This window comes from Rattus norvegicus, chromosome 4 (assembly GCF_021556685.1).
Source record: "Rattus norvegicus strain SHRSP/BbbUtx chromosome 4, alternate assembly SHRSP_T2T, whole genome shotgun sequence".
NCBI classification, from domain to species: Eukaryota; Metazoa; Chordata; class Mammalia; order Rodentia; family Muridae; genus Rattus; species Rattus norvegicus.
This window is the reverse complement of record NC_141537.1, coordinates 8,963,346-8,985,326: the sequence shown is the minus strand read 5'-3', so window position 1 is coordinate 8,985,326 and position 21,981 is coordinate 8,963,346. Positions and strand designations below refer to the sequence as shown.

Genomic DNA, 21,981 nt, shown 5'->3' with positions numbered 1-21,981 from the left:
TTACCCACAAGAAATGGGCAGCTTCCTTTCGCTTTTATTGTTCCTAATAGAATCTGTTTTCATTAAGGAGAAGCCACCAGCTCTCCTTACAGGCACACCCACATATGCATGAGTCAGGCTATTCACTGACAGCTTTTGCTTTTATTCACGAGGATGTGACCACATGAAGCATACATGTGCTTCACTACCAGCCCATGAACATGAGTATTTACATATAGATACTGTGTTCCACCTCTGTCCACACAATGCACTGAAATTCAAGTAAGTCTACTGAGCTAGCTCAGATGGCAGCAGCCATTGCATAACCTGCAGGTTTGCCATGGACATTTGGAGTGGTTCTTAAGTGACAGTGAAAAATGTAATGACATTGGATTTTTATTCTGAACATTTTAATGGACTTTTACAGAGCAGGTTCAGGAAAATTAAGTTCATAGAAGTCGGTTTTTGACTTAAATATGTTTATTACATTTATTGGTTTTTAATTAAAGACAGGTTTTCTTTATTGAATTAACTAAACAGCAAGGCCACACAGAGGTGCTGATAGCTTCTTAATGGAATCTGTTTGAAAGTAAGCCTTTCCCCCCTTTGCAGTTCTCCCGCTATCTCTGCCAAATTGCATGCATTTTGGCAGAATGGGAGAGGCTCTTCGGTTTTGAAGCACAATGTCAAAATGTCTCTTGAGAAAGGCATCAATAGGAATGGATTCTTCCCTTTCACTCCAGAGGGCAGGTCAACTCAAGGAGAAGATAGTCATGCCCTCCATTCTAGAATGAGCCACTGAGTTAACACCACGTCAATGAGAAAAGGGCTTTTTTAAAAGTTTTTCTCCCCGGGCTGGATAGATGGTTCACTGAGTGAAGATGCTTGTTGCTCCATCTGATCACCTGAGTTCAGTTCATGGGACCCACATAGTGGAAGGAGAAAACTGACTCCTGCAAGTTAGCCTCCACAGGGATGCACACATAAACACTAAATAAATATAATTAACCTTCAGGAGAATCCTTATTGGATCCTTTAAGGACATGGGTCTTTTCTTGAGAATACAGAGCTTGGAGACTCATTCAGTATACACTGGCACTTCAACTTGCCTAGGGTACTTCTTACCCTTGAGTGGTCACTAGGTTTCCACAGAGGGCCATTTCAGAACAGATCTCAAGCTGTCCGTCCAGCTCTTTGTTTGGATGGGTCTAGAATGAGTATAACCCTAGCATCTGTAGAATGGGTGTAACTCTAGTACCTGTATTCCTAATATGTCCCCAGTGGAAGCTGGTGCAACTCTACAATTCTCAGTGAGTTGACAATGACCACACTGTAAAAAGGCAGGCTCTGTAAAGAACACACCTGCAATCTGGTTGTTTCTGGCATCACATCCTGATGAGACCAGTAGTGTGTATCTGTGAACAAATGGAGAAGCTGCATCCTTCCATTTTTTAAGGTAAGTATGAGAGTCTACTCATGAAAACCATTCATCTGATAGAGGCCTGTTGTCTGGTCTTCATGGCCACAGGTTTGGTTTAGTTCATCATTTCCACTTCACAACACAGCAAAAGCAGCACATAGTAGGCATTCAGATACTTTCTGAGCAAAGACATGAATTGCATGTAGTGTTACTAGGAATGCTCTTTCAGTGGGTGCACAGACTGGGCTGTTGTTGTTGTTGTTGTTGTTGTTGTTGTTGTTGTTGTTGTTTAGTTAGCTATCAATCATGGCATGCTTTGTAACAAATTAACCCCGAATGCAGCTGATTATACATGAAGTTATCCAAGCCTTGGTTCTATGCTAATGAACTGGAGTTTGGCTGCTCCACACTAAGCACAGCTAGATGCCTTTTCTCTGTGCTTCTCTAATGCATGGCATGACCACAGCTTAGGAATTGGGTCCAGGTACAAGTGGCAGCAGCTAACATGGGGCAAGTGTCCTTATAGTGTAAAGGTCAGTCAGTGACACAGGTGCCCACCAGGTCTCTGCCTGCAGCATGCTCATTCCTGCATGTCAGTCACATAGCCAATCCCAAGGTCATCAGTCAGGCAAAGGTCATAGCTCTGAAACTCTTGTGGGTGAGAGGATGTCTGCTAGCTAATAGCCCAGTCTGTCATGGTTTGAGTATGGAAATGATGGCTTGCCTCAAAGATGAATCGTAAGGCTAGAAATAAATGGCTTACAATTAGAGTCCTGTGTATTCAACTTTACTGAGGTCTCTTACTTTCTTCCCAACCCCTCCTCTCCAAAAATGAGCAGTTGAAGAAAACATCACTCAAATGCAGAAAGAATTGAAGAGAGATTAAAACTTGGCTGGTGCAAGGCCCTGGGTTCGGTCCCCAGCTCCAAAAAAAAGAACCAAAAAAAAAAAAAAAAAAAACTTGGCTGGTTTTACAGCAAGTTTTTAATTGAGTTAAAGTACGTCTTTTTCTTTAAAACATATTGATATTTAAATATGTTGAATAGTTGAGAAATAGTTAGATTCCCACTTTGCCTTTCAGACTTTCTGAGTGCAGAATTTACCAACTCCTTTGTGTGATTATGTATGTCTGTCCCTGTTGGGAATCTGCAGCGTCTACAGCCTAGCTCCTTCTTACTAGTCATCTTGTAAAAGCAGGCAGATATAGCAGAAGGAGGGTTGGTGATCTGAAGTTAGGAATGTGCTTCTCCTGTGTGTTTTAACACTGTGGATAGCCAGTGTTTGTTTCACTTATCAGAGTGCTCTTATCTGAAAGTACAGATGCCTAATGCCTCGGGAGAGAAGCTCCTTCAGGGTGTGCTACTGTGGCCATTTTGTATCTCCAATATGAATGGTCAGAAAAAGTCAGAGTCTTTTGAGGTTCCTTTGTTGTCGGTTTAAAACATCTGTAACATCTGCTGCATTGGGTGATGTCTCATGCTTGTTTATAAGCCTATTCCAGGGAACAATGTGCACAGACACAAAATCATAAGGCACAGAGAGAACAGGCAGACATTGGTTTTAAACAGTAACAAGGAGCGCAAATCTTGACTAGAAATAGTCCACAAATAAGCCAACATATTTCATCCATTCACCACAGTGCAGCTTAAGCCTCACATCTGCCTTTCTAGGCAGAAAGGTTTGTTTGAATCTTTCCCCTGGTTATTTAAGGGTTTCATAGTTTAATGTTTTTGTTCCACCTGTTTCTCTCTCTCTCTCTCTCTCTCTCTCTCTCTCTCTCTCTCTCTCTCTCTCTCTCTGTGTGTGTGTGTGTGTGTGTGTGTGTGTGTGTGTGTTCTTGTGTTCTATAACACACTTGTGGAGGTCAGAGCACAACTTGCAAGAATCAGTTCCATTGTACTGTGTGGGATGTGGGGATTAAATGAAGGTTATCAGGCTTGGTGGCAAATATGCCCATGTAACTGCTGAGCCTTCTCAACTGCCCTAGAGTTTTTATTTCACAAACTGGATGGCCAAAGTCAAGTTGAGCAAGGGTACTTTGACCTGTTTCCTCCCAAGACACTACAATCTGTTCAAAAGCCGACTGGCTTTTTTCCCTCACAACACCTCATTCCTTATGTTGTTGGGGAGGGGTTCCCAGATACCAGACTTGATTAATTACATGTCATAAGCAACAAGTTCATCTTTCTCCAAATCCCTGTTACCCCACTCACAATACAGTATTGGCCTGCTCAGTCTTACAGTGCTGCAGCCTCGCAATATGCTGTGCAGTTTGAGTGCCCACGTGTAGGGGAAGACTGGATCTGCCCGTAAACTACCATAAGTTCATGGCTTCACAGTCAAAACATCCCTTAAAATGGCCCTGCATGCTTTGTGCTCACTGCCGAGGGTCAAAAGAATATGGCCAAGTTGTCCACTTAGCTGTACGCCTCCATCCAAGGGATGCTTTGCACACACATAGCTCTTTCCAGCTCCCGGACCTCTGTTTCTTTCAAGCCAGACTGGTCAGGCTCTGTCTCCTCCCCCTCCCATCTTCTCTGTTTCTCCTTGTTCTTACTCCAGATTTGCCTCTCTGGATAGAAAATTTTACTTTAATTCTTTCCATGATTGTATGTTTTTATGGCTTTTTGTTTCGTAATATGTTTAATATGTTTCATAATAGGAATATGCTTTATTTTCAGAGTAACTTAATTTGAATTTTAAACTTTGACCAAAGTTGAATATTTACAGATTCATCAGAGAAAAATAAGTCTTGAATGTCGAGACAAACTTACCCTTTCTATCAACTTATTGAAGTCACCATTAAATAACCGATTCAATCTGTGTGCTAGCGACATGGCTCAGCTGTTAAGCGCACGTAACACTCTTAAAGAGGACCTGAGTCGAGATTCAAGCACCCATGTCAGGATGCTCACTACTGCCTATAAGTCTAACTCCAGGAGATCTGACACTTCCAGTCTCCCAGGGTGCCTCCTTCACATGGACATGCTCATGCAGAAACACATAATTACAACAAAAATTAAAGTAGCTCTTTAGAATTCTATCATTAATTCACAATGTTTAACAAGCTCTTATCTATAAAGTTTTGGACACAATAGCCAATATGATTTCTACACTTTGCGTAAGTGTATTAACATATCAAAGTTATTGCTCCTCTTGTAGAACTGTGACCGTGTGTCCTTCATGTAGAATAAGAAAGACACCAGGGACATCCATGGCAGTAAAGTCAGAATCCTCAGCTGCAGTGGATGTGAACCCCTGCGAGGCCCTTCCTAGCAGAGCAACCTTCCTTGTGAAGGTCTGGGAGCCAGGGCTTCCTGGATGGCACTTTTAGTGTAATGTTCTTATAATCATTCAGTGATTAATGCGAATGTGGTATGGTGGGCAGCGTTCTCCCACCCCAGACTTTTAGTGGTGTTCCACACTTAACAAGTCCTGCAGCAGCTGGAGTGCAGCCTGAAACACTTTCTGTTTCTTCATAAAGGGGAATGTCTCTCATATGCTTTCGTACCCGTGGATTCGAGGTGGACCCAACAGCTGTGGCTCACAGGATAGGCCAACAAAATTCTATAGGAAATGAACCTCTGCGTTGAGAACTTGGGAAAGAGAGGCTGGAAGGAATGGTAGGCAGTTCCAGCAGAAGCCAGAGTTAACCAGTACAGCACAGCTTCCTCCACCTGAGGGCTCTGGAGGGGGCTCGCTGCGCTTGAGCCGCGGAGCACTGGAGGTCCTCTGCCAGCCAGTCCCTCTGAGTTGCTGTCTGCCCTATGTTTTTAAATTTCTCAGCATTAACTGGGAAGCTGGAGAGGCTCATGGAGCACCACGGGGTGGAGGGTGAAGTCAAATGGACTCACTGTTCGTGTGTGTGTGTGTGTGTGTGTGTGTGTGTGTGTGTGTGTGTGTGTGTGTGTGTGTGTGTGTGTGTGTAGTGGGGGCAGCTGAAACTCTGGGCAGTTGTTAGAATTCCTGTGAGTCTCTTCAAAGTCCCAACCCATGGTGATGTTGGGGCATGGAATGAGATAGCTTTCCCAAGTTTAACCACAAAGGTCTGCATCAGGAGATGGAGGAGGTGGAGTAGCCAAAAGCTAGTAGTGGCCAGAAGCCCAAGAAAAACATGGGTTCCAGAAGCCTACAGGGAGGAATCAGGAAGCAAGAAGAGGGAGATGGCAGACACGGCCTAGACTAACAGTCAGACACAATTTGCGCATCTCTCCACACGGGGGCACTTGAGCACGCTCGAATGCACCAAAATGAGTTTGTTATTGGAAGCCCTGTGTGCTGCACAGCACTTAGTGTCAAAGGGTCCCTTTCACTGCGTCTCAATGCCAAAATGGGGTGGAACAAGGTTTGGAAAGATTGTTGACCTCCAAGCGCTTTAGCATTTCCCTGTATTTACACACAGACAGGCAGGCTGGAGCCAGAAGTACCCTGGAAAGGCGTTATTCCTGAAGCTTGAACTAGGCCTGACCAGGAGTTCTGTCGCCTGTTCTAGACTTGCCTTTCCTTCTTCAGAAGATCAAAAGAAAAAAAAATTTTTTTTTATCCTAGGTGATGGAAGGAGGGCGGGTCCGGGAACAAATGCTTCCCTGCGCCTACTCCTTACAGGCCTCCCTTCTTTTCCATGGCTCCTTCAATGCCCTTCAACTGCATTCCTACCCCAGGATCTCCAGGGTCTTTGTCAAAGTTTACCAAAGACCCAAAGCCAGGAGAACATTACTAGGTGGGAGTACCTGCTCTCGCCCAGCTCTGAACCCCCACCTCCAGCTTCCTGGGACTGGAACTCACCAGGTGCCATCACCACAGCGGAAGCTGGGTACCCTGCTGAGAAGGGAGAGGAGGAGCTGCAAGGGGCCAGGGCGGGACCTGAAGATGAGCTGGTATCTAGGTGTTGCCAAATAATGGGGCCTAGACATCCCCCCTCCCTTGGTGTGCTTCTGGTGTTTTCCCTTTCTTCCATCTCTTTGGTAAGGCCGAACGTGGCCGTGGCAAGGACTTTAAAAAAAAAAAAAAAGCAAAGCAGAAAGAGAAAGCGATCACTCCGACCCCTGGCTTCCGTGCCGCCGGGGAGGGGGCGGAGAAGCTGAGCCAGGCAGAGTCGCTCAGCACCCAGGCGACTCGACTCGCGAGTGGCGCGGAGCGGCAGGGCTCGTCTTTTTTCTTTCTCCACCGCCTCCTTTTCCCCCCTTCTCCCTTTTCTGTTGGAGGGGGTGGGGAGAGGAAAGAGAGACAGAGAGAAAGGAAATTTTTTTTTTCCGAAGCATCCTAACCAGTGAGCTAGCGCAGAGCGGCGGCCCATGGCTTCGCTGTACCAAAGGTTCACCGGCAAGATCAACACCTCGCGCTCCTTCCCGGCGCCCCCGGAGGCCAGTCACCTTCTGGGTGGCCAGGGGCCGGAGGAGGACGCCGGCTCGAAGCCCCTCGGGCCGCAGGCGCAGGCGGTGGCACCTCGGGAGCGCGGCGGTGCTGGTGGCCGGCCCCGGTTCCAGTACCAGGCGCGGAGCGACTGTGACGAGGAGGACGTAAGAGCATCGTGGTGGGTGGGTGGCGGGGGTGGGAGCATCGGAGGGATGCACAGGCCTGACGAGTCCTAAGGGTCTCGGGGTCCCCTGCGTCTCTCTTTGCGTTCTCTCCTGCTGTGCAAAAGCGTGTTCAGACTCTCTCCTTGGCTCCTGAGCTCAGTCACCAAGATCCCGAGCAGATCTGTGTGGTGGTGGTGGCTAGGAGTTGGTAGCTGGAACAGGAAGGGTTTAGGAGCTGCGCCTGCTGGGATGTGGACTATGCTTGGAATTCGCTAGATGCGTGGATGTCTGTTTGTAACCACAGCCTGCTGTGGTTCTCAAGGAGGGAATTAGATGTGTGTATGCTAGGAGTTGTGTTTTAGGTTTATTTTCCTGCTTTATGGCTCAGGGAACAGCTAGTTCGGGCTGCTTTTATCTTCCTACCACTTGTCACTGCAACTATCCAAACGAGGTGGCCCTTCTCTCCTCTCCACTCTGCCCCCTTTTCACTGTCCCCAGACACCTTCTCTCTACACCCATAGGATTAGACCTACGGTGCCCTTTTTAAAAAGTCCTAGCTTCAGAGCCCAGGCCTAATACAGCTCTCACCGCGCAAGCTGATCGGGGTGGCAAGCTGTGGTCCAGCAACTCTACCTGGACCATGCTCCTTCCTTAAGAAGTTCTCAGATAGGTCTCTTCCTCTTGAGGCTGGAAGTCTGGACTTCAAAGACTGAATTTGCATATCCACCTAGTAATAAAGGATTCTTTCAGGGTACGGGTGGCCACAGAAATAGGTCAAAGGTCTTGTACTGATACCTCCCAGCAGTCTGTGTCACTAGGGCTTTTAGGGACGGAGAATTTAAAAGGCAACTCGCAGTTGAGCCCTCAGGCAGGCAGGTCTGGTTTGGCTGCAGCAGCCTGTAGAGACCAGCCCGTAGAGACAGCTGTGCAACGTCTGAGGGGTTACTGGGTTCCTTTTCAGTGTGGTTCTGTAGCACCTGGGTCACTGCACAAACCTCTTAGTCTCCTTCACTCTTACAGAGAAGGGCAGCACGTCACCCTGGAGGGACCAGGAAGTGTGACCATGAGACATGTAGGGTCTCATGTAGCAAGACTTTAGTTAAGTTTTGGCGCAAGAGATCTACAGGAGCGATAATGTTCCCATGAGTGTTGGGGTCTCAAGTGCCACATCTTACATGGGAGGCCATGCTACCGTTAATTGTTGGTTTTGTGTTGTTTTATGATGACATAGGAACTGCCACAGAAGGGACAGGAGTTGGTGTGAGACCCACCCACAGCTATGCACTATGCATTTTTTTTCCTGGTCATTTCCAGAGTCCCCTGGCTATAAAAAGATACCACAGACCAATGTTCCTCACTCCCCTGGACCAGTCTTGAGGAAAAGGGACAAATTATTGACATCTGATTTAAAGAACTAGAATTCTTTGAGGGTAGTATTGAGCAACAAATAATTCTGGAGTGTTCTGTTTACTTAGCATCTTGTGGACATAACTGGGTTGCAATTCAGGCAAGAAACACACACACTGAAATCTGGCTTAAAAGCTTTGGATTATGGGTCTGGAGTGAGTTTGCTTTGCTAAGCAGGCTCTAGATGTCGCTAGCAGAAAGGACAGACCGTGCAGGGAGCACCAGCTGGTCTCCGCCCATCTGGATTGGGTCTGTTTGTTTGTTTTTTAAGATCCTAGTGCAGAGCTGGCAGCTCCCTCTTTTCATTCTGATGCACAGCTAGAACTGCTTCTCAGGCACATCTGAGGGCAGCATCAGAGCAGGGTATTGGAGTTTGACATCCACCATGAGAGTTCTGAAGGGTGCCTTCCTCCAACTCAGATACACCAAGTTCCAACACTCTGTGTCCTGCAAAAACAAGAAATGTGTATGTGTGTGCATCCATGCACACGGGCATTGGCCAAGTGTGTTTAGGGTTCTGTGGTGTATGTTTTTCCATTATTAGGTTATAATAAGCAAATACCCTTTCTACAAAGTAGCAGTTGTGTGGGATGAAGAAGCATGGAGGGGGGTGTTCATCGGGAGTTTTGTAGTTAGTATAACTGGCATGTGGAGGAGTCGTGATACGTGAGTAGATTTTAGCTGCTCTAACCACAAAATCAACGCAAATAGTCATGTGAGGTGATGAACAGGTTGGCTTACATTCTCATCAACCTTCTCACTTCCTATATGAGAAGCACCATGGTATTTACTTCCAAGGAAGCATTAAGTTTCAGATGTAGAGTTGAACTAATAACATAAAGTTAAATGTAGCCTCAGTTTTAAAAATTCCCTTTTTAAAACTGGCAAAACATGTACCAAGAGACAAACATACAAATAAAACCATCTTTTTTCCAAGAACAGAGGCTACAGTTTGCTTACAATTAAAGGTAACTGATAAAGTTCTTGTGTTTAAAAAGACTGCTAGGTATGACTCCTGTTAGATACCACCACCCCCTCAAAACCAGAAAGCAGATATGTGACTGTTTTGGACCACTTTGCTTTGCTCAGGAACACGCTGTGTGTGTGTGTGTGTGTGTGTGTGTGTGTGTGTGTGTGTGTGTGTGTGTGTGTGTGTGTGTATGTGTGTGTGTCTTTTTCCCTGAGGAGCTCAGGGATCCCTCTGGAGCTGTCCAGAGTGCTGAAATCTCTCTGCATTAGCTCATAGTAAAATCTCCATCGCTTGTGTCTGAGTGAGCAGACTTAATACTAGACTGGTGACCTCATCCTGAATCTGTGTTCTGCCAGTCAGGCACATCTGTTGCAGTATGTAGTGTCTTAGTTGTCTTTCTGTTGCTGAGATAAAACACTGAACAAAACCACTTTGGGGGAGAAAGGGTTTATTTAAGTTTACAAATCTCAGGTCATAATCCATTACTAAGGAAAGTCAGGGTAGGAACCTGGGAGGCAGTAACTGAAGCAGAAGCCAAGGAGGAACACTTCCTGCTTCTCATGCCTTGCTCAGTCTTTATCTTACACATCCTAGGGCCACAGCCAAAGGGTCACACCATCACTTTGGACTGGGTCCTCCTACATCAATTGCTAGTCAAGAAAATGCCCCACAGAATAGCTGACAGCCCAACCTGATGGACAAATTCTTCAATTGGTGTTCTTTGTCCCAGATGACCTGAACTGGTAGTGTCCTGTTGCCAAAAACATACAAACAAACAAAAACTGCAGTTTCCCTGTCCCAGGTATCTGATGCTGGTAAGTCACATATCTTTAGTATGCATTAGGTTTTACATTATCTTACCCTTAGACCCAGAAATGGAGAAGGGAGATAAAAAATTGGATAGTACATAAGCATGTTCACAAACAAACATAAAGACTGAGAAAAGACTCCACACGTAAAAAGCTTGCCACACAAGGACAAAGACCTTCTTTTTTTAAATTATTTTCACATTTATTAATAACGATTTTAAATTTTAAATACATTTGGTCATAGTGACAAAGACCTTCTTATCCCTCGAACCCATATAGAAGTTTACCACAGTAGAGTACCTGACTAGAATCTCAGTGGTCCTATATAGGGATAGGTGGTAGAGTGAGGAGAATCCTCAGAAGCCTGTGGGCTGGATATCCTGGTGCATGCCATAGCAAACGAGGAGAGGCACTGACTCAAATAAAGTGAAAAGAAAGGAGTAACACCTGAAGCTGTTCTCCAACCTCCAAAGAAGCACTGTGCTGCACCCCTGTTTTCCTGTCTGTCTTTCTTTCTGTCTGTCTGTCTCTTATACATTCTTTAAAAATTAAGTAAAATAAGAAATTATTTGCATGATTGAGAGCAGGTGACTTCCACAGAGTTTAAGAGAGTTGTAGAGACTCGCCCAGATAAAAATCTAATAAAATGTGCACAGACACTCCTACACTAACATTAAGGGTCTAGTGGTGAACAAAGAAATAACCCAACTGCATACACTATGACACTGTTTATAATCAATGACCTATTACTTGTGCAGGTCCACAGACAGCCCCTTTATGACCTGTAACCTGTGCAGGTCCACAGACAGCCTCTTTGGATGGTATCGTGGTTAATCACAACAACTAAATTGATGGAATCTGGAATAGCCTGAAAGAGAGGCCACGGGATATACCTGTGGGGGGTTATTTTAATTTTGGTTGAATTAGTTGAGTTGGGTAGACCCACCCAACATAAGCATTGCCATTCCCTAGACTAAGATCATATATAAAAAGGAGAAAGTGAACTGAGGACCAGCCTTCAGCAGTCTGAAGCCTGACTTGGATGCCATGTGACTGTTTATCTCAAACTCCATTGGTGTGCCTTCTCTGCCACAATAAAGTGCACCCTGAAAATGTGATTGAAAAGCAACCTTTTCTCCCTTAGATTGCTACTGTCAAGGTGTTTCAGCACAGTGACAAGAAACTAAGATGGTGGGGCTGTCCTAGAATCTTTCATTTGTAATCAGTTTCCTTGTCAATTTTACACTTATTTAAACAAAGCCAATTAGTTGGAAACCCCCTTTGAGAAGCCATTAGTCAATTTTATTTAAAAATCATTGTGTAGAGTTAAAAATAAGTTGAGTCTTAAAAGCTGCTGAAAGTTGCTTTTAGTGAAATTTGGTGACTTGCTGTTGGAATTAACTGTGACTCATTTTAAAATATCAGCGTTTGTCAGGATTGTCCTTGAATGTTCCTCTCCGGTCTCTGCAATGGCTTTAGGGGTCTTACACACTGCCACTGTGGTCCTCCTGCAGTGGCAAGGCTTCCTTCATTCTTGGTGACTCAGATTTTCCTAATGATGTTAACGTGCCGGCAGCCTGATTTTAAAACCACAAACCAGTCAAAGCTGAGATTCAATGACAGCCACTACCCATGATGTCAGTCAGCCCAACAGGCCAAGTTCTCCATCCTGCATGTCCTCTTTAGCCCTGAGCCCATCTTATATTTCCTCTGCCCTGATCCTTCAGTGGTGTGATATCTTATGCCCTTGGGACTTGTCAGTTTTGTGACTGGCTTCTTAAGCAGCTTGGTACCACAAAAATGTCCATATATTCTGAATATTTTTTTTACCAGTGTTGTGATTTTTTTGTTTCTCCAAACATGATTTTTAAAAATGACTAAACATTCCTTCAGTCTTCTCCTTCCCAGGACCCCCTCATCATGACATTAGCAATACCTAGGATACCTACTCCCAGAATGGGTACATGGAAGAAGGGGTCATTTGGAGCTGTGACCAAGAAGGCACCCAGTGCTGCAGTGTACCTTAATCTGGACATCAGTAGGGGCTGCAGGGCAGGTGTACTGTGGGGGTGCTCACTGGACCTAGTAGCTACAGGGATAGTTTATTACCTTCTGCAAACAACCAAATGTAAGGGGGAAGTCCAGAGTCTCACCCCTCCCCTGGCATGCTTTCTCCTTTTCCCCACAACTCTCATACATGGGTCTTGATACTAGTTCCTGTTCCTGTCCGCAGCAGTCTTTGCCTCATCTGACTTGGGTGGAGATTCACATTCTGAGTGTGGCTATGACATGGCCTGCACACAGGATGACATAGGCGTGCTGTCCACCTCATGATGAGATGTCAGTGCAGTCACATGACTTTTCTTTTGTTTTGGTGCCATCCTAACTTCTGTTCTAGAGGACAACCACTCTGCTTCTCAAAGCTTTGGGCCTTGTGCTTTTCACAGCACTGTGTGAACCCCCCCTCCTTCCTCTTCTCCCTCCTTCTCTTCTGTTCCTACCCCCTCCATGGCCTCTCCCTCCCTCCATCTCCCTATCTCTTCCTGCCCTCCTCTTTTGATCCCTTTCTGATCTCGCTCTTAGTCCTTTGGTAAATCCTTCTATTCTCCTGCCCTTTAAAGTTTGGATGTCTGCTGTCTATTTCTCCCCTTCCATGCTTTCTTCATGCAAAGGGGACATGGCGTGTCCTGTGGCTCTCACCAGAGATTATGCAGACAGCTGTGTTACCCAGGATGCACTTCTCTGAAGATAATCTGCCTTTATTTTTGAAGTGGGTAATTCTAGAGTTGCAAGGGCTGTGGAATAACTGATTGCTCTACTAAGCTCTCTTAAGACATGTCAACAGCTTTGGAGATTATAACAGAATATCTGCATGAATAAGTCACTAATTCCAATTGAAACGGCATAAGCTCACAAAAGCCACATTCCCCGTGTCCAGGTTTCTTTCTTGTAATACAATTTTCATTGGGTGAGCTATGAAGCCCCCCTTATCTTCCTGTCACACCATCTCATATCTCAGTGCTGGACATAATATTTTATTAAATATATTTTAAAAATCTAAATTTTATTTAAAATTTTACTGTAGAATGTATTTAACACTGGAAACACCAGTGCTCAGGTAAAGCAAATGGTCACTTAGCTTCACTATAAATTCTTTCAATAAAAATTGGTTGGAGTTATGCTATGTGCATAGCAAGGACATACAAAATTCTTCCCTCCAAGGGGAGCTCAGAGAATTAGGGAATGAGGGAAGGAAGGAGGGAGAATTCACACTGTACTGTAAAAAGTGTAAGGCCCAAGCAGGAAGCTGAAGAGCTGTGGAAAACTAGCACATTGCCCTGCACAAAGATGTAGAGTGAGGAGAAGCCAAACACAGGCTCAAAGATGCCTCCCCTTTGCTCTGCCCCTTCAAGGCGCAGGCAGCACCACTCCGTCCCGTGTCACCTGCAAGGTCTACCTGCACGGTCGCCTGAGATGGGAGCAACACAGGACAGGGACTCAACCTTTGCAGTCCACATCAACAACATTAACAAGAACAGGCTGCCGTGACTTGTTACTGGGTGGGTCAGCTGTTAACCGTGAACCACAGCAAACAGATTCTGACAGGTTAACAAGCTTTTGCTCTCTAAAGCTGGAAGAATAAAAAAGATGTGTTTGTGAAGCAGGAAAGTGATCTCTTCCCGGGGGACATGAGCTGTTGGCAGTGAGAGACTTTGAGGTGGGTATGAAGCCAAATTTACATGGCAGGCTAATGTTCTCTAATTGCTGCCAGCACATTTATATTACCTATAGGTTAAGAAGACCTGGAGTATTAGAACTTCGGGATATTAAGTTTGTGTCTATGGTGTTGGCTCATTTTTCCACGTGAGATGAACTTTCTTTGATACATATATATCACCAGGTGGGAAGGGTGGCTCCTAGGTGTTGGCCCTGGGGGTCCTTTTTTCCTTCTGTAAAGTAGAACTTTTTAATTTCTTACTCAAAGCTTTTTATCTTTTGCAGCCCGATTGATGAATGAGTTTCATTTTTGTGAGCAACTGGCAGGAGCTGCTGAGTGAGATGTACATGCTGATTGTACCCGACCCTGCTCCTTTTAATTACTCCGACGATAATAATTCATTAATCAAGTGCAGGAGAAGTGCTCCCCTCAGTGTGTGATATCGATCCTCTCATGCAGTGTTGCCTATAAAATAATAATCCTGTGATCCCTTTAAAATTAAACTCTGGTTAATAAATTGAATGTTAAGGGCACGGTGGGACCTGCATGCAGTGTCACGGTTTTCTTCCATTTCAAGCTTATTGATTTGATTTCACAGCGATGTAAACACACGCGCCCTTTCCCAGAAACAGCTTTAAGTGGTCCAGCTCTAAACTTATTTTGGGTGGACTTTTTTTTTAATTGATAGCTCTAGTTTTACAGATGACTGGACTACGAATGCAATCAGGTCAATGACAGCAGACGAATCTTATAGATTGCTGGGCTCCTCTGCTCACCTTTCTTTTCTGTGTATGTCATGTTCTTAAGTTGGGAAATTAACTTAATTATGTCAGTGACTTAGACATGGGACTGAAGAGATGGCTCAGTGGTTAAGAGCATTTGTTGCTTTTCCTGAGGAGCTCACAGCCACCGTAACTCCTTCTCTAAGGGATCAGATGTCCTCTGATGGCTTCTGCAGGTACACACACACACACACACACACACACACACACACACACACACACACACACGTACGTACACGCACACATGCACACACATACTCATGCACACACAGAGATTTATTTACTTCAAATGATACCTAATGTTTTTGATGATCATCAGAGTCACTGTAAAAATCAATTTTAATCTTCTGTAACAGTTAGATTTCATGTGAGCATCAGCACTTGCTTTGATAAGATTGAGTCAGTTTTAATATAATGCTTATTTTTTTAAAAGTGGAATAAAGAGAATAGGTTCCTGTCCAAACTAAGAATTGAGGAAGTGATTTTTTTTTCTGTCTCTTACTCTTCGTCATCGTGAGACAGTTAATAGACAGAGCAAATGGAACAAGAACATTAGCTTTCAAGCAGCGGCGGCCTCCCGATTCTGTTACTCACAACATATTCATGTAACCTTGTGTCTCCTCTCTTATATAAACAATATATGTATCTCTATAGTCATTCAGCACAAGATACAGAATATATTCATCTGACTTCAGTTCCTGTCCCACATATGGATGCTCTATATTATAGACATGATCTGTGATGGAACAGACACGGAGCAGGAGGGCAGAAATGGAGGAGGGGAGTGTGGCAAGCACTTAGAGTCAGAGACCCTTGCTAAGGGGAGAGATTGGAAGGTGAGGTAAAAATGGGATGGGAGGAGGCGTTGCTCCAGCTGCCTGAAACCATGGCCATGAAACAAAGCACAGCACCTCTGACAGAAGCTTCGAGAAACCAATGTCTGGTTTACTGTGCCTCCCTCCCTGTCTGTCTTTCTGGAAGGCAGTGGCGTTGCAGCCAATGCTGCTCAGATAGGACCTGCACCTATTCTGGGCAGCATGTTCATAGCCTCATCACAGTCTAGCGAGCCTGAGCAGGCCGCGGCAGAGGATGAATGTCTTCCTTCATTTCTGGGCCCTGGTGGGCTCAGTCATGATGGAATGATGGATTCACAGAATTCTCTCTAAAAATTTAAAAATTTTGTGTATGGGTGTTTGCCCACATGTATGCATGCATAGCATATGCTTACCTAGTATTGGAGGAGGTCAGAAAAGGCATAGATCCCCTGGTACTGAGTTACAAACACTTGTGAGCCACCACGTGGTGCTGGGCATTGAACTCTGGTCCTCTAGAGCAGCAGCCAATGCTCTTAACTATTGATCCATTTCTCTGATTCCCTTTCTGAGTTTTGAAGGCAAGTACCTCCCTTCCTTTATCTCACAAGCTTTGCAGTTCTCTGATAAACCGACTTGGAAACTGTCCACAGGAAGGCAGCAGAGCTGAGCATGCTGGCCACGTCAGCTCCTTTCTCAGGGGAGAGCGTTTTGTTCAGTGGCAGGGGAGGAACACAAATACTGTAGCTCCCTGAAGGCAAGAGCCCATGTAGAGTGTGTGGGGAGCTGGTGGATGACAGGGGTCGGGCCGAGTCTTAGGTGGCCAGGAGTGCATGACAGTCTCCTAAATGTCTGTGAGAACTCATTTAGGAATGTAGCCTCCAAGAGTCTTGAGTGGAGGCTGTGTAGTCAGCACAACCGAGGGCCTCGGACAGGCCCTACGGGTTGAAGGTTCTAGTATAGAAAAATTCAATTACCTTGTCCAAGCACTTAGCATACCTTTCCTCCAAGATAGATGGGTTTGGACCAAGGCTGTTTTCAGCTAAGGAGGTGAAGGTTATGAGCTTCTTCTAAACATTTCCCTTCAATGCCATCCTCTTCTCCCCTGCTACTGCCGTGCCTGACGATGTTTAATGTCTGCTACGCATGTGGAAAGGGCGTACGTGGCATCTCTTCCTTACTTCCGAAAGGATAGGAAATTCAAGCCCAGCTCTTCCTCAGTGTTAGCTGTCTATTAAAGGAGGGGATGCTGGGGAAGGCAGGGCACTGTTTCTATAGAAACCGAGCTGCTGGTACAGCAGGGCCTGTGGCTTCTGTGTTGGGCAGCTGGACTTCCTGAATGCAAAATCACCCACATTATTTCTCCTCGTATCTTCATGACCTTGTTTTTCTGGTGCCCATCAGCTTGGTACAGGAATCTGCTCAGCAGAATCTTGAGGTGAAGTCTCCTCCCCGTGACCGCTCTAACCCACTGCCTCAGAGCTTCCATGCATTGCACTGTATCAGGGAAATCAGCGTCTCACACTCTGAGCTTCTGTGCTGCTGAAGGGCTTCATCCCAGAGTCCCAGGATGCTTGACTGTCACTGCCAGGCCCCTTGGTATCAGTGTCCCCTGCCTGATACCCAAGACGCATGATCATACTTAAATAGGGGAAGTTTTCTCACTCAGGACATGTCTTTACCTATCCCAAGTCCATTCCCACAGCCTGCTTCCTTGAGTCCTGATCCTACTGCAGATTTCTGCTCCCCTCCCCGCCAACACACACCTTTATCCACCTGCCTGCTACCACGGGCTCAGTTTAAATGTTCTCTAAGATCGGTTTCTCAAGAACCCAGTCCATCCTCCCTGGTTAGAATTATACCCGGGACTCCCATTCCTGCTACCATTCGATCTTCCCTTGCTACAGGGTTTCTTGATTTCTGATGCATTATGCAATAAAATTTCTTGTGCCTCTTTTCATTTCCATTGTCCTTGGTCAGAATCTTGGCTGAACTGGGTATAAGGATGATGGGCTCTCTTGTCAGGCACACACAATCCCTGTGATTTCTCAAGGGATTAGTCTATGAAATGACTGAGTAATGGCTCCACACCTGAGATACCTGTGGTCCCATCCCTTATTTGCCAGGATGTTGTTGCTGTCGTTGTCGATTATGGTTTCCTCTTGAAATATAATGTTGGGGATTCAATCCCCAGTCTCACCCAGGCTAGTTCCACTGGTGTGTTAGTTACACTGTTAGCATGTTACCATGGTAACCATGTTAACATTGGAAGCATTCCAAAACAGCATTTTTGAACTTTTTCTGTAGATTCTCCTCAGTGTCTGCAAGGGAATTCTTTTGATTTTCAGATTGTTGGGATAAACAATGGTTCTTTCTGACAGCTCAGTCTAAGAGATGGGCAAGTGGTTATCACGAAGACAGCAGCTAAACTAGAGACTGGAGAGTGGAGACTAAAGAGACAGCCCAGCAGGTATGAGAAGTGCTGCCCAAATTAGCTGCCTCATAACTGCCTGTAGCTCCAACTGTAGGGGACTCAGATGCCCTCTTCTGGCCGCCATGGGAACAGCACTCATGTATACATACACATAGACAATTAATTTTTTGAATCTTAGAAAGAGATAATAGCAAAATGTGTTTTGTAGGATCAGCATTTAGCATTTATAAAGCCCTATATTGTTTTAATAAAATTGACAAGTTAAAATATTCTTCATCCACTTTGCCAATTTTGTTGTTGTTGTTATTAACAGAGAATAGAAGTAATGGCTAAACATCCCAACGGGGATAGCAATTTCTATACAAACAGAAGGTCAGAACTCTGCATTACCTACTTCAATATAATTAAAATGAAGAAAGACATAAAGTAAGGAAAGACAGAAAGGAAGAGAGGGAGGAAAGGAAGGAAGGAAAGAAAGAAAACAGACCCACAGTTTTTCTCCCTATGATCACATCTTTATCTGACAGGTAAGAAATCAAATTTGAGTATTTTGAATCTTGCACCACTAGATGAAAACTCAAATTCCCGCCCAAATGCAATGATTCTGCCAGGAAAAAAAAGTGTCCTGGGTTTTATAATCTCTCTGAAATTGCCTGGGGTTCTCTGGCTGTGCACAGCACCCACTTCTATGATAATGTAATCAGAGCAGTCTTGTAGGATGGAGCTGACGTAGCTGTGTCCTCAGCAAAAGAACTTGGACACCTGCCCCTCAGGCGATGTCAGGGCTTCGAGACACCAAAATGTGTAGGGCAGGGGTCCTAACTGCAGATAGAGTTGAGTGCAGTCTACCTTGGATTGGATGCTTGCATATCTACACTCCCTGCAGGAAGGTGGAGACAAGGCCTCCCTTGTGAAGTCACAACATCTCAGGCAGTACGCTACCAGGCAGCCAGAAACCATCTCCTTCCTCTAAATATGCTACCACTTGGGACAAATTCTAGAATGTTCCAAAGTGTCCCAGTGCCCTGCCTCTTAAACTGTGAGACTCAGCACTGGTTTGAGGTATAGATGTCATGAAAGTTGTGCCAGCGGTAGAGGGTCTCTGAATGCATAGCAACTAGGAGGCAATCTGAAGGCCAACATGTAGTGAGCCTGAGGTGTTTCCAGCCACAGTGACTGTGTTGCATCACTGACTTCACAGCAACCTTGATTCTGAGCTCATCTTGTGTGATGTATTTATGTGAAATGATGTTCTCAGAATTCATAATTATAAAAATCAAAATATCAATTCTGAAAAGTACTGAAGATGTTCTATGTCCCAAAGAACTATTTAGCCAACATTTAATTATTTAAATGTAAAAGTAAAAAGTAAACCAGCACCCCATTAACATGCAAATTTACTTTCAGTGCTCATAAATGATGAAGTTACATGCATACCAGGGACTTGTGTGAAAATAAATTTCTTTATAACTAACTTATTGTCAGTAAATGTTAGATTTGAATACCTATTTTATATGCCTGCATACCTAGGGTTGCATAAAAATTTCTTAGGGAAATAAAGGTCGTGAAAAGACAAAGTTTAGGAGCCCCACCTTGGTTGCTGCAAACAATTCACTCTTAGTCACTGGGTTTCAGCCCCCAAGGGGTCTCGGAACAGTTAAAAACGAAGGAAACACAGAAATCTTCTTGCTGCTGCTGTCAGATCAGGACTAGAAATGCGATCCCTGGCAAAACTCTAATGTTCAGCAGCCAGCTCAAGTATGGGAAAGACATTGTCTGTGGGGCATCTGAAGAGTCATTGCATGTCACCAGAGATACTTCAGGATGGCTTTCTGTGCCCAAGGAGGACTTGAGATCCCTGTGCATTCACAGGGCAGCCATGCAGCAGCAGCAGAGATGTGAGATACAAAGTCCACAGAGCCGCCCCTCTGCTGCCCCTGCTGCACATCCTATGGGACCTAGTGAGGACCCTACATGGAGTGAGGGCCTCAAGGTGGTGTAATGTAAGGGCAATTTCTGGCTGTCATTTCCAGCCTCTGGATACAGACCACAGGCACCTCTGGTGTAAGACAGACCAACGACCTTGAAAGGAGAAGGGCAGGATTGGATGGGTCCTGAGGTCAAGGAAGAGAAAAGCTTGGTGGATATTTTGGTAAGGCCATCGTTGGAGAAACCTCAGAGGACATGGGTGGCCCAACACAGCTTGCAAGGAGTCATGGGGGCATATATGACTTCCAGGGCTGGTGGAAGCATTCTTCCTGAGCTGCAGGGAGGCCCAGCATGGCTGTGAGAACAGCTGTGTTCAGTGGCGTATATAAGCCAGGAAGTCTACTTTAACCAACACCCAGAACAGATCCTGGGCTGTGGTTTGGAGACTTGGCTTTGAGCTAATGCATTGTTCTGAGTCCTGGGGCTCCCAACACAAACAAGCAGGGGAGGGAAGGACACAGAGAACTGACAGAATGTTGCTACCCCAAAGCAATTGTGCTCTTTAAATATTTTACTTGAACGTGCAATTTCCGATGAAGAAAGGCTTTGAGAATAGAATGAGCTCTGCTGGAGGGACAGCACTTATTCTGTGAACTCTGAGATATCCAGCAGGCTCATGTGATGAGATGTTCTCATTACAGCTCAGAAAGGCACTGCAAGGAGAAATTAACCAAGCCTGTACTCATAGCACCAGGACTAGCCATTGGGTTTTTTGTTTTGTTTTTTTTTTGTTTTTTTTGGGGGGGGGTTGACTCAAAGGCTCTCAGAAACAGGAAAGCACAGTAGGACTGCCTGATTAGCCTGGATGCCGACCCTGCGGTACCTCCTGTTCATGGGCTTCAATGTTCTTCCTTGTAATACAGGAGGCAATGGGAGCACACTTCACCTCAGTTGATCATGAAAGCTAGGTTGATATGTCTGAAAGCCTTGGACCCACCTTTGCTGTGCCACAGGCTGATGAAGTACTGTTGTATCAGTCTTTTGATCAAACCAAGTTGTTACTGCAAAGGGCAGACAACTGAGTGGCTGCTGATCAGAGCTAGCTTGGGGCCAGAAATGCCACAGGTGCAGGAGGATGGGTAGGTGCCGCTGATGTGACCATTCTCATGGGGAGACAGCCATGGGCCTTGAGGAAAGAAGGAAGGGAGAAATGAAAGTAGGGCATTTCATTCCCCTGCAACACGTTTCTTCTTCCCCATTACGCAAGGAACAGTGAGTGTCCCCCAATGATAGGCAGCCAGCACTCATTCTGGGATTGTGACACAAAATGGGAGACACTATTATCAGATGAAAAGCCATGCACAGACAGAAGTGAGGGATACAATTCTCAATCCAGGAGGGGCATATGAACACTTTAGGACCAGTAAAGAGGAGGACAGAAGTCACAGGGATACAGTGCATGAACCCAGTATAAACATCACCCTCTCCCCTTAGACTCAGTAGTCTTCAAGTTCTGGCCCCTCCTCTGTTTGAAGAGTCTGAACCTTGCCAATCACCTTTACTATCCTTTGCTCAGGAATGCCTTAACTGAAGAACCCAGGAGGACAAGAGCACAGGTGCTAGCAGAAGAATTATAGAATTAAATACAGAGGATAATTGAGGGGCTTGGTTATAAGATAGCTGGACTGTGGTGTGTCCAAGTTTCCTTGAGCATGGCTTTGGGCCCATGCCATCCATGTTGACCATCAAGGAGATATGGGGAGCATGGTGATAAATGTTTCTTTCTCCATCTAGGTTCATATATTTATGGCACCAAGTGGTCTCTGGTACCCACTTGAGCTTCATTCCTCCTTCTCAGAGATGAGGAGGGCTGTCCCAATTGGGTTGACTGACTTTCCTGATATAAAAGACTTTCCCAGCTGTCTTCCCAAGACCAGGGTGAAGCACAGGGGTGCAGGCAGCATAGATGTGTGCAACATGTCTACACTCTCTCCTACGAGCTTTCAAGGCCTTCAATCTTGCTCACCATGGCTGACTTATCAGACGACACGACAAAGGAGGCAAGATCAAACCCAACACATGTAGTGCAATGCAGATGAACCCAAGTTTGTGTTGGTCAAACACAAGGGTTGGAAAACACCTTTTGAGTGTTTTCTACAAACTCACAGTCTGAAACAGTCTGAAATTGAAACCTTAGTGAAT

General features: G+C 45.2%; 1 protein-coding gene across 3 annotated transcripts in view; it reads left to right on the top strand.

The window, feature by feature from the left end:
* The window catches only part of Dpp6 (dipeptidyl peptidase like 6), a 906,096-nt gene that overhangs the window by 241,382 nt on the left and 642,733 nt on the right, over positions 1-21,981 (top strand). Inside the window, 1 exon segment of one of the 3 annotated variants that reach the window (NM_022850.2) lies at positions 6,497-6,918. The exons of the other annotated variants lie outside the window; for them this stretch is intronic. Coding sequence (NP_074041.2) covers positions 6,694-6,918 — 225 coding nt within the window. The 5' untranslated portion in view covers positions 6,497-6,693. 3 annotated transcript variants of the gene reach the window in all.